This window comes from Macaca thibetana, chromosome 7 (genome assembly GCF_024542745.1).
Source record: "Macaca thibetana thibetana isolate TM-01 chromosome 7, ASM2454274v1, whole genome shotgun sequence".
NCBI classification, from domain to species: domain Eukaryota; kingdom Metazoa; phylum Chordata; class Mammalia; order Primates; family Cercopithecidae; genus Macaca; species Macaca thibetana.
The window spans coordinates 116,390,787-116,413,537 of NC_065584.1; the positions used below are offsets into that span (position 1 = coordinate 116,390,787).

Here is a 22,751-nt window from a genome sequence, read left to right on the forward strand (position 1 = left end):
TAGCTTTTATTTAATTTTCCACTTTCCCCTTATATCTTGGTCACCGAACTTTTTTGACTCAAGGTAGACCATCCGCATCCTGTGGTAGGGACCTTTTGCAGAATTCTAGATGGCAGGAAGCTTTTATGAACCGAAGTCCAAATTTTAATTTGCAAGGAAACTGAAGCAGATGAATTTTCTCATTGTAAAAAAATGAATACCTTGATAATATATTTGTTTTTCGTAGTAGGCCTTTGTCATTAAGCTTGATGCCTGAGGATATAGTTGTATCTTGTGTGGAACAGTAAGTTATTACTCACTGCGTATCAGATTTTAGCATACTTGCATTAGTTCATGGAATATGATTTTACATTTACTGTAGCAGTTCCAGTGCCATTATCAGATTGCATTTTCCTACTGAATTACAAACAAATGTGTTATGCTACTAACATTTAACAAAATTTTAATAAGGTTGTGTTTGATGCTATTATTCAGATAATGTGTTCTAAATTGCTTTCCTTTGAATATATTTGCATTAAAGAGGAACTCGATTTGGTTCTTTGAAGAGTTTATCTACTTTCTGGGTAGCTTTAAAAAGACACAGGGAAATTCAGTTTCTTCTTTGCAAGTCAATAAATAGAGAAGAAACAAATTTGCTAAGATCTATAGAAGTAATGGCAGCAGATTGCTGATGGTTTGAGTTAATGAAATGACTCATTTTGGCTACTTGAGTTGCACAATTAAAATATACATAGACTGCACACATCATAGATGAGGGATAAATACCCCTGTGTTCTCTTTTCTTTCTCAAAGCTAATATATTATGAATTAAGAAATTTAAGAGATCCACATTATTGCAATTCTTGATCAGTGATGCCCAAAATTAAGTGGTAATCTCTTGAGAGTGCACGTTTGCAGCATTCCTCTTACGCATTTCTGCTAAAATTGTGGCTGTGAGCCGAAGGCAGTTGTTTTCCAAAGGATAAACTCATTTGACCAAGCTAAAACATTTACTTAATATTGACAAGTTTTGTGGGGTTTTCTCATAGTTGTCTAGCTAAAGGAGTTTAATGCAGAGAATACACATACGGAAATAGTGAAACCGAAGTCCTGCTTGCGCGGAAAGCCTGCAGCAGACTTTTGTTTTTAACAAACTCCACGGGGCATTAGAGAAAGTAACTGGGGACAGTGGGTTGGAGGGTATAAAATTGAGCGGAGGGACGAAAACTAAGAGCCCTCTGGGTTTTTTATATCCTTCTACATGTTGTGTAGAAATAAATGCTTTTACTTCCACGGTCGTACCTTCCTCTTCACCTTTTTTTTTTCTTTCTCACACATTCATCCTGTGAGATCTTTTCATTTACAAATGCTCCCGATTTAGAATTAGAAACTCATAATACCGTCTGTAAAACTTGCCTGAGCCTGTCTGGTCCTGAATTTAGCGACACACTTGTTTAGGAGTTTCGGTTCTCGTTCTCTGCTTGCATGGTTTAGTAAGAACAACACTTCGCTATACTGAAATTCACCGACCAGACCTGCAGGGCTGCACAGAAATCTCGGATGCTTTTGGTACCCTCAGCCCCGCAGCCGCGCAGGCGCACCGCCCAGCCGCCGTGACGCAAGGCGCAGGCTTCATGACGCGGCACGCAGTCTCAGCCGACACTGCGCGCCCCTTCTGGGGCCCCGCCCAGGCAGCGGCCTTAGCGGGTCGCCGACCCACGATCCCAGCCGCGGCTGCTTGCTTGCCGGAGTGTGCACCGGTACGCGTCGCCGGTGACATGTTGCAAAAACCGAGGAACCGGGGTCGCTCTGGCGGCCAGGCCGAGAGGGACAGCGACTGGAGCCGTGGCGGAAACTCCGGGGCCTCGCGGGCGGGCGAACACGCCCGGGCCCGCAGAGACGACTTCGCAGAGGAGGCCCCGAGCACTTCCCGGGGGCCGGGCGGCTCGCAGGGGTCGCAGGTCGCCCGCCGGTCCCAGGCCTCCCCCGCCGTGGGCCCCAGGACCCAGAAGCAGCAGGAGCTGAAAGTGTCCGAGCTGGTGCAGTTCTTACTGATTAAGGACCAGAAGAAGATTCCGATCAAGCGGGCCGACATACTGAAGCACGTCATCGGGGACTACAAGGACATCTTCCCCGACCTCCTCAAACGGGCCGCCGAGCGCCTCCAGTACGTCTTCGGTTATAAGCTGGTGGAACTTGAACCCAAGAGCAACACTTACATCCTCATCAACACCCTGGAGCCGGTGGAGGAGGATGCCGAGGTGAGGGGTGACCAAGGCACGCCCACTACGGGCCTCCTGATGATCGTCCTGGGGCTCATCTTTATGAAGGGCAACACCGTCAAGGAGACTGAAGTCTGGGACTTTCTGCGGCGCTTAGGGGTCTACCCCACCAAGAAGCATTTCATTTTCGGAGATCCAAAGAAACTCATTACCGAGGACTTTGTGCGACAACGTTACCTGGAATACCGGCGGATACCCCACACCGACCCCGTGGACTACGAGTTCCAGTGGGGCCCGCGAACCAACCTGGAAACCAGCAAGATGAAAGTTCTTAAGTTTGTGGCCAAAGTCCATAATCAAGACCCCAAGGACTGGCCAGCGCAGTACTGTGAGGCGTTGGCAGATGAGGAGAACAGGGCCAGACCTCAGCCCAGTGGCTCAGCCCCATCCTCTTGAAATCTGAGGTGGATTCAGAGGGACCCCCGGGACAAGGGTCTGAGACCCAAAGGCACAGTGCAGAGGAGCGGGGGAAGGGAGAATGAACCCAGGAAGCGTATTTCTGTAGCGTTTCAATGTGTGTAGCTTTAGGATGTGTTTGCAAAGTTTTGTTCTTTTAATGTTGTGTTATTTGGTTCCAGATTTTCATCTATAAACAAAGGAGCATTTGTTTTGCTTTGATTTTACTTTTTTTGGTATAAAAAATTTTCCTAGCTTAGTAAAACGAATTGGAAAACTTGACTATGATCTGAAACAGATATGCCAGAAGGAACACATAAGTAAGTTGCTTTGGTGCCAAGAAAATAAAAAAGTAGCTATTATCGGGTCTCTTAAGCATCCCAGTTTGTAAGGAAAAATAAAAGTCTTTATAAAATTAAAAATAAAAACGTAATTGCCTATATCCTTATTACCTTAACCTATTTTATTTTTTCTATATTTCCTACATATGTAAGTATTATTCATGGTTCCAAGCAATGAACGTGGTGTATTTTCTCCAAATAGCAATTGTTTATATTCATAATTACTCAGCTGTGTTGCTAAACATGCAGTTCCACTTAGTTTTTTTTTTACATGCTACTCTAGTTATTACAATAAATACTGTATTTTTGAAGCACTGAAGCATTGTGTGTGTTTTAAATCGTGGGCCATGAGACAATTTCATGACGAAATCAGCGTCTTAAAGTTTTTGCTACATATTGAGGTCAATGTTGTTTTGTAGAAGTTGTTTTACTTTTGTGTGTGTGTGTACAGGATCATGAGGTAAAATATATTTCTACTGTGGATACCAAAAAGGCTTATAAAACAATAGCGTAACCATTAACCATGCCTGCTTGGGAATCAGACTGCCTGGGTTCAGATCCTGGCCCCACCATCACTAGTATAGGAATTTACGTAGGTTCCTTAGTTTGTATGCAGATGTTTCTTGACCTGTAAAATGGGTTTAGTCCCTGATGTGGAGGAATTTGCTTGTTATTCTTTAATGTTTTTATTTTTTATTCTCGGTCTGGAGCTGCCACTTTTTAAATACAACTTTTCTTTATCTTGTTTTCCAAATGATTCCTAGGAGAGCAATTACTGGTTCAAAAGGTATATTCCACTAGTCTGACTCTATTGTATGGGGAAATAAGTATAAAGTGTATGGTGAGTATAGCCCACATAGAACAGTAAGAGCAGGACATAAGATCAACCTCATAGGGAGTTAGGTATAGGGAAAAGGGTGTGGGTCTTGGGGCTGTCTGGCAAACTGAATTTGAATTACGGCTCATGCTAACTTGTCAGCATGGTGATATGGTGGTAGGTTTTAAGCTGTCTGAATCTCAGTTTCTTTATCTGTAAAATGAAAAAAATTATAGCTATATAATTGTTTTATGGACTAGATGAACTAGAAGAGTTCATAGTCCCATTGTATTCCTCCATTACATGTAGCAGATGCTGTTTTTAATGCAGAGATTCAACACGTTTTATTCAGTGGGTAAATAAGTATAATTGTTTTAGGGGGAGGTGCTGCAAATTAACCTTGAAATAAGGCAGATACTTTTCACTCGGGGGGAAGAAGTGAACTTCATCAACACTGGACTGAATGTCATTTAAAAGAGTCTATAGTGAGTATGGAGGAATGTGATAGGTTGCTGGGTTTTATTTCATTCTGTTGAATTGGGATTTGCCTTTGTTTCATCAGTGGAAGATGTTTGGTCCTTATAGGCATTTCTTCTTGATCTGCATTTTATTTCAGTGTATAAATTGCTTCCTGCCTCCTGGTCCCGTGACCTCCCTGACTCAGCTTTCTCCTCCTCGTGCCCTCTGATACTCACATTCTCACCTGTATAATAAAAATTGTTACCCTGCAGTCACCACCGGTTATATCTGAGGCAAAATTCCCTCCGCTTTTCTCAGAGGTGTTAACAATTTACCATCGATAATCTTGTTTCAAATTTTAAAATATGAAACATAAGAGGCCACATCAAGGCCTTATATCTTTTCCTTCTCACCCTCCCCAGAGATAACAAAAGTCTGCGGCTATCGGGCTGTTGTATGACTGTATAATTTTACTACACGTGTATAGATACATAACCAATATAGAGTTTTATTTTGTGGGCTTTCATGATTTATATAAACGGTATTACGTGTGTCCTTATGCAACTTGCTGTTCTCACTCACCATTATGTATTTGAGATTCAGCCATGTGGATATATATAGACCTGATTCACTCATTTTAATTGTTCTTTTATGGGGGAAAAATAACTTTATCCATTCCTTAATGGCTAGACAGTTAAGGTCTTTCCAGTTCTTTGAGATTTGCAGGCATTGTACAGTACTTCTTTAGGCACATGTGTGAGTTTCTCCAGCCAGAAACAAATGGAGCAATCAGGGACTATTGCCAAACTGTTCTTGAGCTTGTGTCAAGTTACGCTCCTACCAACATTTTACACAGTTTTGTTTTGTTTTTGTTGCCAATCCCTCAACCTTCACCCACTGTGAACACTTGGCCTTTTCAGTATCTTTTCAGCCATTTTGGTGTAGTGTGAAATAATCATTTATTACGGTATTAACTTGTACCTGTTGCTTACTAGTGATGTTAAGTATCTGCCTATCTTTTACTCTCACTCTTTTTGACTGTCAGGTTTCATGTCTTAGACACATTTCTATTGGTTTGTAAGACATCTTTATATGTTCTACATGTTAATCCATGGTCTGCTCTATCTATCTAGTGCAAATACCTTCTCCCACATTTTCACTTCTTTTGGTCATACAGATCATTTGACCTTAATGTGTAACAATCATCAGTGTTTATAAGAGCTACATTTGTGTATAGTGCTTTAAAAAATTCCCCTAATCCTAAAATTGTAAAGGTGTTTTCTGCATTTTTCCCCTAAGTTCAAAGTTTTGATCTGCACATTTTATGCTTTTAATCTGCTTTTGTGTATGATGTGAGGCATGGAAATAGTTTTTGTGTTTTTTCCTATATGGATAGCCTAGCACCAATTTTTCATCATTTATTCTTTTCACACTGATTTATGACACTCAGTATTCTATAGCAATGTCCCATCTACAGATAAGTTTATGGATAGGACTGAATTGGTTTCTTTGCTATCCATCTGCAAATACCATACTATAATTCTTAATTCTTTTTTTTTTTTTTTTTTTTTTTTTGAGACAGAGTCTCACTCTTGTCGCCCATGCTGGGGTGCAGTGACTCTATCTTGGCTCACTGCAACCTCTGCCTCCTGGATTCAAGCGATTCTCCTGCCTCAGCCTCCTGAGTACTGGGATTACAGGCGCCTGCCACCACACCTGGCTAATTTTTGTACTTTTGGTAGAGACAGGGTTTTGCCACGTTGGCCAGGGTGGTCTGGAACCTGACCTTAGGTGATCCGCCTGCCTCGGCCTCCTCAAGTGCTGGGATTACAGGCATGAGCCACCATGCCCAGCCTATAATTCTTTAGCATCGTATGTGTCTTCTTTTTCGATTCTTAAAGCCTTTTAGTCTTTTTTGCATTGGCTGAAAGTGCAATATCTTATTGAAAAGAAGCAGTTACAGCAGGCTGTAAAGATGTTTCTGATTCCTTATTCTTGATTTTAAAGGAAATAATGTTTAACTTTTGCCATAGAGTGTGATGTTTGCTGTTAGAGTTTTTTTCCCCTATAAATACCTTTTACTGAGCTATTTATTTACCCCTTCAGTCCTAGCTTGCTTAGAGATGTTTAGAAAAACTACGAATGACTTTAGATTTATATATGCTCTTTATTCACCTGCTAATATGATTAAAATTTCTTATTTACTCTGTAAATTTGTTTTTTGGGCATATAATTTGGTATAATAACACATAGAGTTTTCTGATATCTAAACATTCTTGCATTTTGGAGCCAAACACTTGTTGATAAAATTTTTAAATACATATAGCTCAAAATATATAATTTTGCATCTTTTGACATAAGGGGGTTTAGTCTTTAATTTTCATATATTATCATTATTTTTGAGGTTATGCTAATTTACTTAGAGATAACCTTAAATTTACAGAAAAGTTGCAAGCCCAATGCAAAATAATTTGTTCCCTGAACTATTTAGTTATGGTTCTTTAGTCTCCTTCCTATCCAATATTTCCTCAGTCTTTCCTTGACCATCATGACCTTCACTTGAAGAATACAGGCCTGTTTTCTGTAGAACATCCTTCAGCTGGGGTTTGTCTGCTGTTTCTTCATGATCGGATTTGAATTATGCATCTTTGGGAAGAATATCACAGAAGCAATGCTGTGTTATTTTTGGATCCTATCAGGTGGCACAAAATTTCAATTTGTCCTGTTATTTTGAAACTTTGATCACTTTGGTTAAGGTGTCATGTGCCTCCACTGCGAAGTTTTCTCCTTTAAGGTAAATAACTTGGGGGGAGATACTTTGAGACTTTGTGTAGACCCATGGGTCTCTTATCATTAACTTATTATCTAATCTTTTATTATCATTACATATTCCGATACTCAAATTGTCCCTGATTTGGCCAGTGGGAGCCCCTTAAAGCTGGCTTTTGCATCTTTAACATGCCCCCAACATCATTTATTGAGCATTTCCTTACTTGATAGCACCAAAAGAGAGGGAGTTCTGTCTTTTTTTTTTAGACGGAGTTCCGCTCGGATTGGTGCGACCTCGGCTCACTGCAATCTCCACCTCCTGGGTTCAAGCAATTCTCCTGCCTCAGCCTCCAGAGTAGCTGGGACTACAGGTGCCCACCACCACACCCAGCTAATTTTTTGTGTTTTTAGTAGAGATGGGGATTTCACCGTGTTAGCCAGGATGGTCTCCATCTCCTGACCTCGTGATCCGCCCGCTTCGGCCTCCCAAAGTGCTGGGATTATAGGTGTGAGCCACCGCGCTTGGCCAGGAGTTCAGTCTTAACTCTCCCTGCCCTAGACCTGGAATTAATCCTTTCCCTAAAGAGCTCTGGTTTCTTTTTGTGGAGAATGGAATTGAGAAACAAAGTTGCATTTTTAGTAGAGACAGGGTTTCACCACCTGACCATGATGGTCTCTATCTCTTGACCTCGTGATCCTCCCGCCTCGGCCTCCCAAAGTGCTGGGATTACAGGTGTGAGGTGGCGTGTGCCTGTAGTCCCAGCTACTTGGGAGGCCGAGGCAGGAAAATCCCTTGAACCTAGGAGGTGGAGGTTGCAGTGAGCCGAGATTGTGCCACTGCCCTCCAGCCTGGTGACAGAGCGAGACTCAAAAAAAAAAGAAACAAGGTTGCTAGGTTCGCTCATGCCTACTGGGAATATCATTGCTCCCAGCCCTCTAGGTGACGAAATTATAGGATATCTATCTATCAGTCATCTACACAGCACTGAAGACTATGAGATTACATTATACTGCCATTTGCAATACAGCACCACCGTGTGTATTCTGGTTTGAGAAACTCAGCACCTATTATTTTTGCCATATTTCCTTATTTGATTAATTCACCTTGTAAATAACCAATCCACTATCCTCGCTGCCACTCCGTCCCACATGGGTGCGCTTAGCTTCCCACCTGGGCTGCGATGTCCCACATTGCTGGCTTGTCTGTGCAGTCACCCTTCTCCCGTTGCTAGAGCTTTCACCCCACTCAGGTGACCTTGGCCTCTCCCAGGACTTGGAACTTGTTCTGTCCCACTTAACGGCTATTGCACTGAATTGTTCAAGAAATAGAAAACCTGTGGTCTTATAAATGCGTTGGGGAACTTGCCTTTTGCCCTATTATCGGAAGATTAGATGTTTTCGAAAGTTTGAAACAAATCTACCCGTGAAAGGCTGTGGGCCTGCTGTTTTTTTGTGGGTAGAGTTTTACTGATATTTTTCTCAAGATTATGTTCAGGTTTTTTGTTCTTTTGAAATTGGTTTTGGTCACTTATATTTTCTAGAAGATGTTTTCATATATTTTCTGATATAATTAGCAGAAAGCATTTCTTAGTATTGTCCTTTGTGCAGTGAGCTGAGATCGCACCATTGCACTCCAGCCTGGGTGACAATGCGAGACTCCATCTCTAAATAAATAAATAAATAATAAAAAATGGTGATTCATCTGTGCCATGAAGTATTAGGCAATTGTAGAAGGGAATAGGGTTATTTGTATGTTCTTATAGCGAGATGTTCACTATATTAAGTGCAAAAAAAGTAAGTGAAGAAAATGTATGTATTATGCTGCTGTTATATACTTTTATTAAAAAAAGATGGAAGGATAAAATATAAAATTAAAAAATAAATGCTTATCTATTAAAAAATAGAAGGGAGGAAATAGAGTGGAGGAACAGAATAAAGGCTAGACTTATGTGAAACTTCACTTATAGACCTGACTTTAGAATCATTTTATATAATTATAAATGAAACTCAGTTTTAGAAACAATTCCTAAACAAGAAAAAATGAAATAAAAGGAACTAACCTGGGTTCCTGATCAGTAGCATAACCACACATAAAGGAACCATGTGAGTTTAAAACACCATAATTTGACTATTTCTGGTAGAATGTACTGTAAGAATAAAAAGAAATATAAATCTTAAACTATTTTCAGTCATTTTTTTTGGCAGTTGTATTGGCGTTGTTATTTTGAGACTTGCGTGGATATTGTGAAATTAAATCCAACAGATTAATTATATTAAGAATAGTTTTTGGCATGATTGAAAGGAGATACAGATGTAAAATTAATATGGTTACGTAAAACCTTATAGCTTTGTTTGCAGTTTTTTTGTTATGTATGACTATATTTATTTTAAATTTTAGATTCAGGAGGTACATGTGCAGGTTTGTTACATGAGTATGTTGCGTGATGCTAAAGTTTAGGCTTCTAATAATCCCATCACCCAGTTAGTGAGCACAGTAGGTGGTGTTTCAGCTCTTCCCCTCAACCCCCGGTTGGAGTCCTTAGTGCCTGTTGTCCCCATCTTTGTGTCTGTGTGTCCCCAAAGTTTAGCTCCCACCCTGTAAGTGAGAATATACAGTATTTGGTTAGACTCTCTCTGTCTAATGACGCAGATGATTAAAACGTATCAAATGTGTTTAAGTTCTTGGCTCACAATGGCTGAAACTCACTCCCCTCTCCAGTAAACAGACAAAACAGTATTTCATGATACTGTTAATTTTGGAGGATGCTAGGGAACCAGCTTTTTTTTTTTTTTTTTTGAGATGGAGTCTCACTCTGCTGCCCAGGCTGAAGATCTCAGCTCGCGGCAACCTCTGCCTCCCGGGTTCAAGCAATTCTCCTGCCTTAGCTTCCTGAGTAGATGGGATTACAGGCGCGCAGCACCATGTCCAGCTAATTTATGTATTTTTAGTAGAGACGGACTTTCACCATGTTGGTCAGGCTGGTCTCAAACTCCTGACCTCATGATCCACCCACCTTGACCTCCTAAAGTGCTGGGATTACAGGCATAATCCACTGTGCCCAGCCAGGAATCAGCTTTTTTAAAAAAATAGACATGTGTCAAAGACTATGTCTAACTCATTATTTAATGAGGAAATCAGTAAGAAGTTACAAGCAGTTGAAAGGCTAATTCAAACACTGCACACATATAAGCAATCAGGAATGCTGAAATAAATTTACAAATAAATATAAAAGTGGTCAATATCAGTGGGGCAATAATCAGTTACATGCTACCAGACAAAATTCCTTTACATTTGTATCGTCAAGAATCATTTGCACTACTATCAGTTTTATACGACTATCAGTTGATGAACTATCAGTTGTATGCAGAGTTTTGAAATAGCAAAAAGACATTGTAAGGCAGAAATAACCCTGAAGGGTGCATTAGACAGGATATCCAGTGACTTTTTTTTGCTCTTTAACAAGTTTTAATGCCACTCTCCCTGCCTCTTGATCATATTAATCTTAAAGGTTACTCTCCATCACAAAAAGGGTCTTTCTTCATTAGATTTGGCCTAATTATTTACATAGATGCAGAAAGAGTGCTAATTAACCATATAGACTTCGTTGAGTTTATTTTGCAGTTTAAAATTATTTTAAAACCTGGAAAATGAACAGAAAGAGTCGAGTATATATCCTGCTTTTCCTATATGAACTATACCTCAGGGTAACAAAACAGTTGATGAATAAAAGTCTCTGTCTCTATATGTATTCTTATTCATAAAGAAAAGATGACAGAGTGAGACTAGCACTATTTTGGAAACCCTAATAAATTAATTAGTCTAAGTCATCATTAAAAATGGCCGCTAACATCACAAAAAGAGAGAAAATATTGGCCAGGCGCGGTGGCTCATGCCTGTAATCCCAGCACTTTGAGAGGCCGAGGAGGGCAGATCACGAGGTCAAGATATCGAGACTGTCCTGGTCAACATGGTGAAACCCTGTCTTTACTAAAAATACAAAAATTACCAGGGTGTGGTTGTGCACACCTGTAGTACCAGCTACTCAGGAGGCTGAGGCAAGAGAATCGCTCGAACCCGGGAGGCAGAGGTTGCAGTGAGCCGAGATTGTGCCACTGCACTCCAGTGACAGAGTGAGACTCCATCGAAAAAAAAAAAAAGAAGAAAAAAAAAAAAGAGAGAGAGACAATATTTGCCTTTTATTGATCTGAATTTGGCCAAACCTCCGTATTTAATCACCAAATTACAAGAAATACAGAGGCTAGAGAAACGTTAAATGATAGAGGTCTACAATCAGAAAGTTTAGGCTGTAAGAAACTCTATAGGACAAATGAACTGGTTTCTTCAGTAAATTTCACAGAGGGAAAAGTGAATGGGAAACCCACAGACTGTCAAAGATTCCTAACAGCCAGTTGTACCACACGGGCCTGCTTTCTATCCTGTGTAGCCTGATTCAAAGTGTGAAAAAACTTAGACAATTAGGGAAATGTGAACGCAATATCTGATGATATTAAGGAATTTTTTTTTTTTTTTTTTGAGACGGAGTCTCGCTGTGTCGCCCAGGCTGGAGTGCAGTGGCGCCATCTCGGCTCACTGCAAGCTCTGCCTTCCGGGTTCACGCCATGCTCCTGCCTCAGCCTCCTGAGTAGCTGGGACTACAGGCGCCCGCCACCACGCCGGCTTTTTTGTATTTTTAGTAGAGACGGGGTTTCACCCTGTTAGCCAGGATGGTCTCGATCTCCTGACCTTGTGATCCGCCCACCTCGGCCTCCCAGAGTGCTGGGATTACAGGCGTGAGCCACCACGCCCGGCAGGAATTTTTATTTATTACAGATATGATGATTATTTTGGCTATGTTTTCAGAAAGCTTCTCAATTCCTTTAGAAATATTAAGGGTAAAATTTTATCATGCCTGGTATTGGTTGCGAAATAATCCAGATGGTAGGGGCCATAAATGAAGCGCAGTTGGCTGTAAGTGGATTAATTATTGATGTTGGGTGGTGGGCACATGTGACTTCATTATACTGTTTTCTTTGGTTTTGCATGTGTATGAAATTTTCTGTAATAAAAATTAAAACAAACCTAAAGGCCTTCTAATAAGTATACTTCTTTCACTTGATTTTCTTTAATAATGTATAACTTGTTACTCTTAAGAGTATATAATGTACAGTCTTTCAAGTTTAACTCCTTAAATATTTTATAATAGGTTTTAAACAAAACCATGGTAGCTTGCTATGGCTTCCTACAGATCTTACTTTTTCTATTTCGGGTCATATGAATTTGGAAGTTTGAGAAATAACCTACCACTTTCCTTTAAAACACATACATGTTATTCACGTAATTATGTGATCAACTGTTGTATAATAAATGAAAGCTGTCGTAAAGCCATGTCATTTTTCCTTTGAGCCTCTCCAAGTGAATAATCAATTTCTTGTTTGGTTTGTTTCCAGATAACCTTTTTCATGCTGCTTTCTGCAGTGTGTGTAATGCTGAATTTGGCTGGTTCAATTCTCTCTTGTCAGAATGCTCAGCTAGTCAACTCCCTAGAAGGCTGCCAGTTGGTAAGTAATGAAATGCAAACCCTTTCATAAAGGTCATAGGATTTGATTTTGCATGAGAGCAATTTTAAAAATAATTTTATTGTATTCTTAGGTTCTCATGTACACTTTCAATTCATTCTGATATTTTCTAGTTTAAGGTATTTAGGTTAATCTGATTTATTTCTATAAATTAGATAGCAATTTGCTTATTGATTTATAAGTAGTACAATTACAAGTTGTTCTACTTGTAAATCAGCTACTAATAGTATATTTTTAAGGATCACAATGTGGTGCTATTTTGGAATAAGTATCCTTAGTAACTATTATATTTTAGCATTTGTTGCATTGATTCTTATTTGTATTGAATTTTTAAAAATCAATTTGCAAGTCAATTTGAAGTGCTGATGTACATATTATGCTGGATGACAAATATATCAAAACAATATAGTTCTCAATTAAAAATAATTTTCTTTCAGATCCAGGAAAATTGTAGACACTGTGCTATGTACATTGTAGAATAGAGGTATTCAATCTTATGGCTTCCCTGGGCCACATTATAAGAAGAATTGTCTTGGGCCACACATAAAATACAGTAAAACTAGCGATAGCTGATGAGCTTAAAAAAAAAAAAAGTCACCAAAAAAACTCATAATGTTTTAAGAAAGTTGACGAATTTGTGTTGGGCCACATTTAGAAAATTGTAGACAGTGTGCTGTGTACATTGTAGAACAGAGGTGTTCAGTCTTTTGGCTTCCTTGGGCCACGTTAGAAGAATTGTCTTGGGCCACATATAAAATACACTCATACTAGCGATAGCTGACTAGCTAAAAAAAATAAGTCAAAAAAATCTCATAGTGTTTTAAGAAGGTTTACGAATTTGTGTTGGGCCTCATTCAAAGCTGCCTGGGCTGCATGCAGCCTGGTGGGTCACAGGAGCTTGTTGTAGAAGATCAACAACTTGTTTGTTGGGTAGAACTATCATTTCAAGATAACGTAGCTCATGGTGCTGTAATATGTACATCTGGCTGTGACAAAAATTGCAGTGTGTTTGGTTGCATTCTGGTATGAATATACTTAAACTCCCGATAGGACTGTGCCTCCTGGGTGTGGGAACATGGGCCTTTGTTTCTTTGTCTCGGAAGCAACAGCAGGCTACCTTTCAGAGCCACGTCCCTCCACACTTGCCCTCTGCCTGCTCTACCTGTGGCTGTGATTCCGAGAAGTGATTGCTGAATAACCAGAAGCTTTTCTGCTGTGGGACCATGCCTGCTTGGCTTGGGACCATGTGGTTTGGATTCCCAGGGCAGCCACTGGGAAGCCTGCTGCTCTCTGCATTCTTATCTACGAAAGCCAGCAGGACCAGTGTCAGTTGGCACAGTTTCAATGCTGAAGTGCCCACTGAGTTACAAAAATGGATTGTTGGAGCTCCATCTTGTTATTGTCTGTTGAATGTGGCCTAGAGAACATTGATCAGATTTCATCCTTATATCATGTACACAGAAGTATTCCTGGTATGGTGTAGACCCCCTTATGATTGACAATTGGCACAACCTGGATCCCCATCTCCATCAGAAAGGATAACTCGCCATCTTGTATACATGACTTGGCCAGCCTCTTTATTCCTCAATACTACGTGCCATGAGTATAGCAAAATCTGGTGACCTACGAGGAACTGGCCATTTTTTTCTTGGACTCTCATTTTCCAATGCAGGGCCCTGTGTGGGGTAGACAGAGTGATTGGCTGAAGGGAAACCACAGTGCCTGCAGGTCCACACCAAAAAGAAAGCCCACACCCAGTGTGCAGGCTTGAAGGGCTGACCCCTCCTGGTATTAATCTCAGACCCTGTTTCCCCACATCACAGACTGCATGGAAGGACAGGAAAGGGAGATTTGGTCTCCTCTATTTCTTACCGCTTTCTCTACCTCCACAGATACATAAAAAGAACATCACATACCACAGATGTGTACTCTCACATACATCTGTTTGGTTGATGGTACCACGAAATCATCAATATTTACCTCACTTTAGAGCTTGATCCTAGGTGTCTCTCTGCCTTGGCTCATACACGGCCAGAAATCTCAGAGCTACAAACCAGTGTGTTCACTTGCTTGGGGGCAATGCATGCAGTACAAACAGTACTGGATTTGAAGTCAGCAATCCAGGATCAAAACCATGCTTCACCACCTCCTGGTTATGTGACTTAGGACAAGAAACCCTCTCTCTCGGCCTTGCTTCCCTTTCCTGTTGATATGGTTTGGATCTGTGTCCCTGCCCAAATCTCATGTTCAGTTGTAATCCCCAGTGTTGGAGGTGGAGACTGCTGGGAGGTGATTGGATCATGGAGGCAGATCTCATGAGTGGTTAGCACCATCCCTCGGTGCTGCCCTCATGATAGTGAGGGAATGAGTTCTCACGAGAACTGATTGTTTAAAAGTATGTGGCACCTCCCTTCGTTGCTTTCTCTCTTGCTCCTGCTCTGGCCAGGTGACTTTCTGGCTCCCCCTTCGCCTTCCACCATGATTGTAAGTTTCCTGAAACCTCCCCAGAAGTCAAGCAGATGCTGGCGTCATGCTTCCTGTACAGCCTGCATGAGCCACTTAAACCTCTTTATAAATTATCCAGTCTCAAATATTTCATTCTAGCAATGCGAGAATGGACTAATCCTTGTTTGGTGTGGACATGACCTACCCTGAGTTCTTCACAGAATATTGCAAAACCGATGCAACACGTAAAAAGTATACCCCTTTCATATAATAAAAATTATACATTTACTATAGAAATTCAAAAAACGAAACACTTCATAATCCTACCACCCAGTTGGTTATGTCCTTCCAGTCTTTTCTGTGCATAATGTGTGTGTATATGGATGTATGTGTATGCATGTATGTATACATATATATTTAATGTATTTAAATGTGCTATCTCCTTCATGCTGCTTTGTGATTTCTTTTTTAACTGATCACATTGTCCTGTGTTTTATTTATTTATGTTTTGAGATGAAGTCTTGCTCTGTTGCCCAGGCTAGAGTGCAGTGGCGCTATCTCAGCTCACTGCAACCTCTGCCTCCCAGGTTCAAGCGTTTCTTCTGCCTCAGCCTCTGAAGTAGCTGGGACTACAGGCATGGGCCACCAATGCTCAGCTAACTTTTGTATTTTTAGTAGAGACAAGGTTTCACTATGTTGGCCAGACTGGTCTCAAACTCCTGACCTCAGGTGATCCGCCTGCCTTGGCCTCCCAAATTGTTGGGATTACAAGTATGAGCCACCACGCCCGGCCTGTTCCATGTTTTAAAATATTCTACAATTGTATTGGTAGTGACTTCTCTATATGTATGAATATAACATTGTTTAACCAGATCTCTGCTTTTTGTAATTAGAGAGATGACCATCATTCTTATACAAATTAAAACCTTTTTACAGCTCCTAAAAGTAGATATATATGATAAAAATGAATGTATCTTTAGAGTATTTGATGCATATTGACATACGGCCTTTTAGGAAAGTTTACCCATTTATATTCCCAATATATGAGAATGCTCTTCTTCCTATGCCTTTGCCAGCGCTGAAAGTTGTTATTCTTTTTAACCCATGCTCATTTGAAAGATACAAGACGACTTCATTGTTTAATTTGAATTTCTTTGAATACTAGTAAGATTAAACTTTTTATTCATTTATAATTGCATATACATAAGCTCATATATATTTATACACATATGTAAGTATGTCACATATTTATGTTTATGCACCATTTATATTTTATTTTCTTCTGTGTTTTGTCTGTATGTATTCTGTACTCAGTTTTAGATTTAAATATTTATCTTAATGATTTATTAGAGCTTTTTATATATTATGGCTTTGAATCCTTTGACTTATATTGGGCAAATATATTCCCTGGATTGTCATTTGCCTTTTAATTTTTGTCAGAAAAATAGAAAACATTTTAATTTTTATGTATCCAAATTTACCAATATTTCTCTTTGTAATCTTACCTTAGAATCATGCTTAAAAAGATTTTCTCCTTTCCAAGATTATGCTACCCCAATAACTTCCTGGTTATGGTGTGCTTTTTTTTTTATAGTTAACTCTTTAGTATTTTGCATTCTACTTGATGAATTGGACTTTTTCTCTCTAAGTAGTTTAGTTTTCCTGAAACCATTTTCTGAATACTCTAATATTTCCCTGCTGATTTGAAATGTCACCCAAACCATTAAGGGTCATTGGCAGCAAGTTACAATTACTAAGAAAGCCACAGGCCGTTTATTGTGAGGATAGTGGGGCCTATTGAATCACCAAGGAGGCTAGAGATCGGGCTTGGAAACTGGCTGGTTCTAAGGAAGCCTCTTCTGTTCACTTAGAAGTCTGACTCAGACTGGGGCCTACAGCGGGAACCCTGAACTTACCAGGCTACAGTTCTGCAGGAGTGGATAATTCCTGTGGTTCTTAACCTCTGGGTCTGTTTGCTTTAGAGTCAAAGACCTGGGAGGAAGTGTTTAATTGGACACAGCAGGATGATAATTTGCTTAACTGTCCTACCAGACTGAATTCAGTCACACATGGGCTACTTTTTTTTTTTTTACAGACATAGGCTACTGACAGGGGATTCAAGATGTAATACCCGAAACAAAGTTAGCTGCTATTAAGCAGGGTTGGGGGAGGAGGGAAGCTGGACATGTATGCTGGGTGGTGAAGAAACAACCAACATCAACTCTTTTTTTAAAAATTATTATTATACTTTAAGTTCTAGGGTACATGTGCACAACGTGCAGATTTGTTACATATGTATACATGTGCCATGTTGGTGTGCTGCACCCATTAACTCGTCATTTACATCATGTATCTCTCCTAATGCTGTCCCTCCCCCCTCCCCGCTCTCCACTCCCCACAATAGGCCCCGGTGTGTGATGTTCCCCTTCCTGTGTCCAAGTGATCTCATTGTTCAATTCCCACTTATGAGTGAGAACATGCAGTGTTTGGTTTTCTGTTCTTGTGATAGTTTGCTGAGAATGATGGTTTCCAGCTACATCCATGTCCCTACAAAGGACACAAACTCATCCTTTTTTATGGCTGCATAGTATTCCATGGTGTATATGTGCCACATTTTCTTAATCCAGTCTGTCACTGATGGACATTTGGGTTGATTCCAAGTCTTTGCTATTGTGAATAGTGCTCCAATAAACATACGTGTGCATGTGTCTTTATAGCAGCATGATTTATAATCCTTTGGGTATATCCCCAGTAATGGGATGGCTGGGTCATATGGTATTTCTAGCTCTTGATCCTTGAGGAATCGCCACACTGTTTTCCACAATGGTTGAACTAGTTTACGCTCCCACCAGCAGTGTAAAAGTGTTCCTATTTCTCCACATCCTCTCCAGCACCTGTTGTTTCCTGACTTTTTAATGATTGCCATTCTAATTGGCGTGAGATGGTATCTCATTGTGGTTTTCATTTGCATTTCTCTGATGGCGAGTAATGATGAGCATTTTTTCATGTGTCTGTTGGCTGTATGAATGTCTTCTTTTGAGAAGTATCTGTTCATATCCTTTGCCCACTTTTTGATGGGGTTGTTTTTTTTTTCTTGTAAATTTGTTTGAGTTCTTTGTAGGTTCTGGATATTAGCCCTTTGTCAGATGAGTAGATTGCAAAAATTTTCTCCCATTCTGTAGGTTGCCTGTTCACTCTGATGGTAGTTTCTTTTGCTGTGCAGAAGCTCTTTGGTTTAATTAGATCCCATTTGTCAATTTTGGCTTTTGTTGCCGTTGCTTTTGGTGTTTTAGACATGAAGTCCTTGCCCATGCCTATGTCCTGAATGGTATTACCTAGGTTTTCTTCTAGGATTTTTATGGTTTTAGGTCTAACATTTAAGCCTCTAATCCATCTTGAATTAATTTTCATAGAAGTAGTAAGGAAAGGATCCAGTTTCAGCTTTCTACTTATGGCTAGCCAATTTTCCCAGCACCATTTATTAAATAGGGAATCCTTTCCCCATTTCTTGTTTCTCTCAGGTTTGTCAAAGATCAGATGGCTGTAGATGTGTGGTATTATTTCTGATGGCTCTGTTCTGTTGCATTGGTCTATATCTCTGTTTTGGTACCAGTACCATGCTGTTTTGGTTACTGTAGCCTTGTAGTATAGTTTGAAGTCAGGTAGCGTGATGCCTCCAGCTTGTTCTTTTGGCTTAGGATTGTCTTGGCAATGCGGGGTCTTTTTTGGTTCCATATGAACTTTAAAGCAGTTTTTTCCAATTCTGTGAAGAAAGTCATTGGTAGCTTAATGGTGATGGCATTGAATCTATAAATTACGTTGGGCAGTATGGCCATTTTCACATATTGATTTTCCTATCCATGAGCATGGTATGTTCTTCTATTTGTTTGTATCCTCTTTTATTTCACTGAGCAGTGGTTTGTAGTTCTCCTTGAAGAGGTCCTTTACATCCCTTGTAAGTTGGATTCCTAGGTATTTTATTCTCTTTGAAGCTATTGTGAATGGGAGTTCATTCATGATTTGGCTCTCTGTTACTGGTGTATACGAATGCTTGTGATTTTTGCACATTGATTTTGTGTCCTGAGACTTTGCTGAAGTTGCTTATCAGCTTAAGGAGATTTTGGGCTGAGACCATGGGGTTTTCTAAATATACAATCATGTCATCTGCAAACAGGGACAATTTGACATCTTCTTTTCCTAACTGAATACCCTTTATTTCTTTCTCTTGCCTGATTGCCCTAGCCAGAACTTCCAACACTATGTTGAATAAGAGTGATGAGAGAGGGCATCCCTGTCTTGTGCCAGTTTTCAAAGGGAATGCTTCCAGTTTTTGCCCATTCAGTATGATATTGACTGTGGGTTTGTCATAAATAGCTCTTATTATTTTGAGATACGTTCCATCACTACCGAATTTATTGAGAGTTTTTAGCATGAAGGGCTGTTGAATTTTGTCAAAGGCCTTTTCTGCATCTATTGAAATAATCATGTGGTTTTTGTCTTTGGTTCTGTTTATATGCTGGATTACATTTATTGATATGTGTATGTTGAACCAGCCTTGCATACCAGGGATGAAGCCCACTTGATCATGGAGGATAAGCTTTTTGATGTGCTGCTGGATTCAGTTTGCCAGTATTTTATTGAGGATTTTTACGTTGATGTTCATCAGGGATATTGGTCTAAAATTCTCTTTTTCTGTTGTGTCTCTGCCAGGCTTTGGTATCAGGATGATGTTGGCCTCATAAAATGAGTTAGGGAGGATTCCCCCTTTTTCTATTGATTGGAATAGTTTCAGAAGGAATGGTACCAGCTCCTCCTTGTACCTCTGGTAGAATTCGGCTGTGAATCCGTCTGGTCTTGGACATTTTTTGGTTGGTAGGCTATTAATTATTGCCTCAATTTCTTTTCTTTTTTTTTTGAGACGGAGTCTCGCTCTGTCGACCAGGCTGGAGTGCAGTGTCTGGATCTCAGCTCACTGCAAGCTCCGCCTCCTGGGTTTACGCCATTCTCCTGCCTCAGCCTCCTGAGTAGCTGGGACTATAGGTGCCCGTCACCTCGTCCGGCTAGTTTTTTGTATTTTTTAGTAGAGATGGGGTTGCCTCAGTTTCAGAGTCTGCTATTGATTTATTCAGGGATTCAACTTCTTCCTGGTTTAGTCTTGGGAGACTGTAAGTGTCCAGGAAATTATCCATTTCTTCTAGGTTTTCTAGTTTATTTGCGTAGAGGTGTTTATAGTATTCTCTGATGATAGTACCATTGTATGCACACATGTACACACAGATAGTAATGTCCATTGGTCTATTTCTGGACTTTTTATTCATATTCATTCAACATTCATATGTCTGTTTATTCATATCCCAGAAGAATACCACGTGAATTACCTTGACTTTATAATCTATTTTTATACAGGGTAGGACAAATTCTACCCCTAACCCCATCCCAGACTCTTTTTTTTGAGACGGAGTCTCACTCTGTCACCCAGGCTGGAGTGCAATGGTGCTATCTTGGCTCACTGCAAGCTCCGCTTCCTAGGTTCACAACATTATCCTGCCTCAGCCTCCTGAGTAACTGGGACTACAGGTGCCTGCCACCACGCCTGGCTAATTTTTTATATTTTTAGTAGAGACGGAGTTTCACCATGTTAGCCAGGATGGTCTCGATCTCCTGACCTCGTGATCCACCTGCCTCAGCCTCCCACAGACTTTTAATCTATTTCTTTAAAATGTTCTCGCCTGGTTTTAAATGTTTAGTCTTCTAGATGCACTTTGATTTTCTTTTGCCAAGACTTGGATAGAACAGATTTGAGATTTGAATTGGCATCATATTAAATTTGTAGATTTCTTTGAGGGAAAATTAAAACATCTAAACAATACCATGTCTTTCCATTCCAGAACATACAGTGTGTGCTTTGGTTTATCCAAATTCTTTCCAACTTCTTTGCTCCAGTTTTTGTTTTTCTTTAGGATACCTGGTACATTTCCATATGTTTGTGTGGTGATTGTGTGTTTTCCTCTGCGTAATTTAAGATTAGCTAGTGTTCTCTGCATAAAAATGATATCTAAACTAGATCAATCTTTTATTCTGGGCTCCTAGCTCTTCCCCTTCCTGCTAACAGGGTTTTTTGTTTTTTGTTTTTGTTTTTGTTTTTGTTTTTTTGGTGCCTTTCCAGTCCTCATCTGTGCATATTTTTGTTTATGGATTTTTTTTTTTTTTTTTACACACATGGGCTACTCACGTGGATTTTGTTAGTCAACCATGTAGCCTGGTGACATTTTCACATCAGCACATGGAGGTCTTCTCTGCTGTTAAACAGAGAGTAGCAGATAATTCCACTGGATGGATGTGTGGTAATTCATGTAACCACCCCTTAATGAAGGATAAGTTTAACATGTTTCTAGTCTTGTGCTAAAATGAACATGGCAAATAAATTTTTTTTTTTTTGAGACAGAATTCTCTGTTGTTTCCCAGGCTGGAGTACAATGGCGCAATCTTGGCTCACTGCAACCTTCATCTCCTGGGTTCAAGCGATTCTCCTGCCCCAGCCTCCTGAGTAGCTGGGATTACAGGTGCCCGCCACCATGCCCAGCTAATTTTTTTTTTTTTTTTTTGTATTTTTAGTAGAGATGGAGTTTCACTATGTTGGCCAGGCTGGTCTCAAACTCCTGACCTCAGGCGATCTGCCTGCCTCGGCCTCCCAAAGTGTTGGGATTACAGGTGTGAGCCACCACACCTGGCCTTTTTTTTTTTTTCTGTTGCTTAGGCTGGAGTGCAGTGGTGCCATCACAGGTCACTGCAGTCTCAACCTCCCTGGGCTCAGGTGATCCACCACAGACTCCCAAATAGCTGGGACTACAGGCACGTGCCATCACACCCAGCTAACTTTTTTTGTACTTTTTGTAGAGAGTTTCACCATGTTGGCCAGGCTGGTCTCAAACTCCTGAACTCAAGCTATTTACCTGCCTTGGCCTCCCAAAGTTCTGAGATTACAGGCATAAGCCCGTGGGCCCGATTGAATAGTATTCTTTGTACATATTCATTACTCAGCAGATACTGAGTGGCTATTGCTGCCACTTGGGGAACTGGCCTAGGTGCTGAGGGTGGAGCAGTGAACAAGGAAGGAATGCAAACAGATCTAGAGAAAAAAATCACTAAGACCGTCCCTGCAGTCAGAGCATGAGTGCACTTTAAACTCAGAATCTTATTCCTAAATTGCTGTCCAAACGTGAGGCACTCTTTCACACCCTTGCCAGCGGTCTGAGCCTGTGCCTGATTACCCAGATCCAAACTTGTGTGTTGTCAGAATTGTTTTTGTCTTCACCAATCCGGCAAAGTTGTACAATTTTATGTAATTTACATTTCTTTAATTAAAAGTGAAGTTGAGCATCTTTATGTTTGTTTATAAGTTGCTTATATTTATCTCTTAACTGCCACTTCACCTTTGTTACCTATTTTACTGTTACATTGTTGTTTTTATAATTTATATATCTATATATATATATATATATATATGTACTTATGTTAAGGAAACTGGCCATTGTTATATTGGTTGCAAATATTTTTTTTTTAATAGTTTGTTATGCATCTTTTGACTTTTTGAATGGCATTCGTTGTGTGGGTATTTTCTGTACTCACATTGGTTGTATTCATTTACATATTTTAACCCTTTTGTTTGCTGGGTTATGTGTTTTT

At 40.1% G+C, this 22,751-nt stretch overlaps 2 protein-coding genes across 3 annotated transcripts in view; both read left to right on the forward strand.

Moving 5' to 3' along the window:
• ENTREP2 (endosomal transmembrane epsin interactor 2) overlaps nt 1-22,751 on the forward strand; it is a 449,210-nt gene that overhangs the window by 311,360 nt on the left and 115,099 nt on the right. For both annotated transcript variants that reach the window (XM_050800118.1, XM_050800119.1), the window contains exon 3: nt 12,492-12,602. In XM_050800118.1, the coding sequence (XP_050656075.1) occupies nt 12,492-12,602 (111 nt within the window). The remainder of the gene's footprint in view (nt 1-12,491; nt 12,603-22,751) is intronic.
• Nucleotides 1,601-3,314, forward strand: NSMCE3 (NSE3 homolog, SMC5-SMC6 complex component). The gene has a single exon (XM_050800121.1). It carries the CDS (start codon nt 1,614-1,616, stop codon nt 2,655-2,657), a length of 1,044 nt encoding a protein of 347 aa, XP_050656078.1. The 5' UTR covers nt 1,601-1,613; the 3' UTR covers nt 2,658-3,314.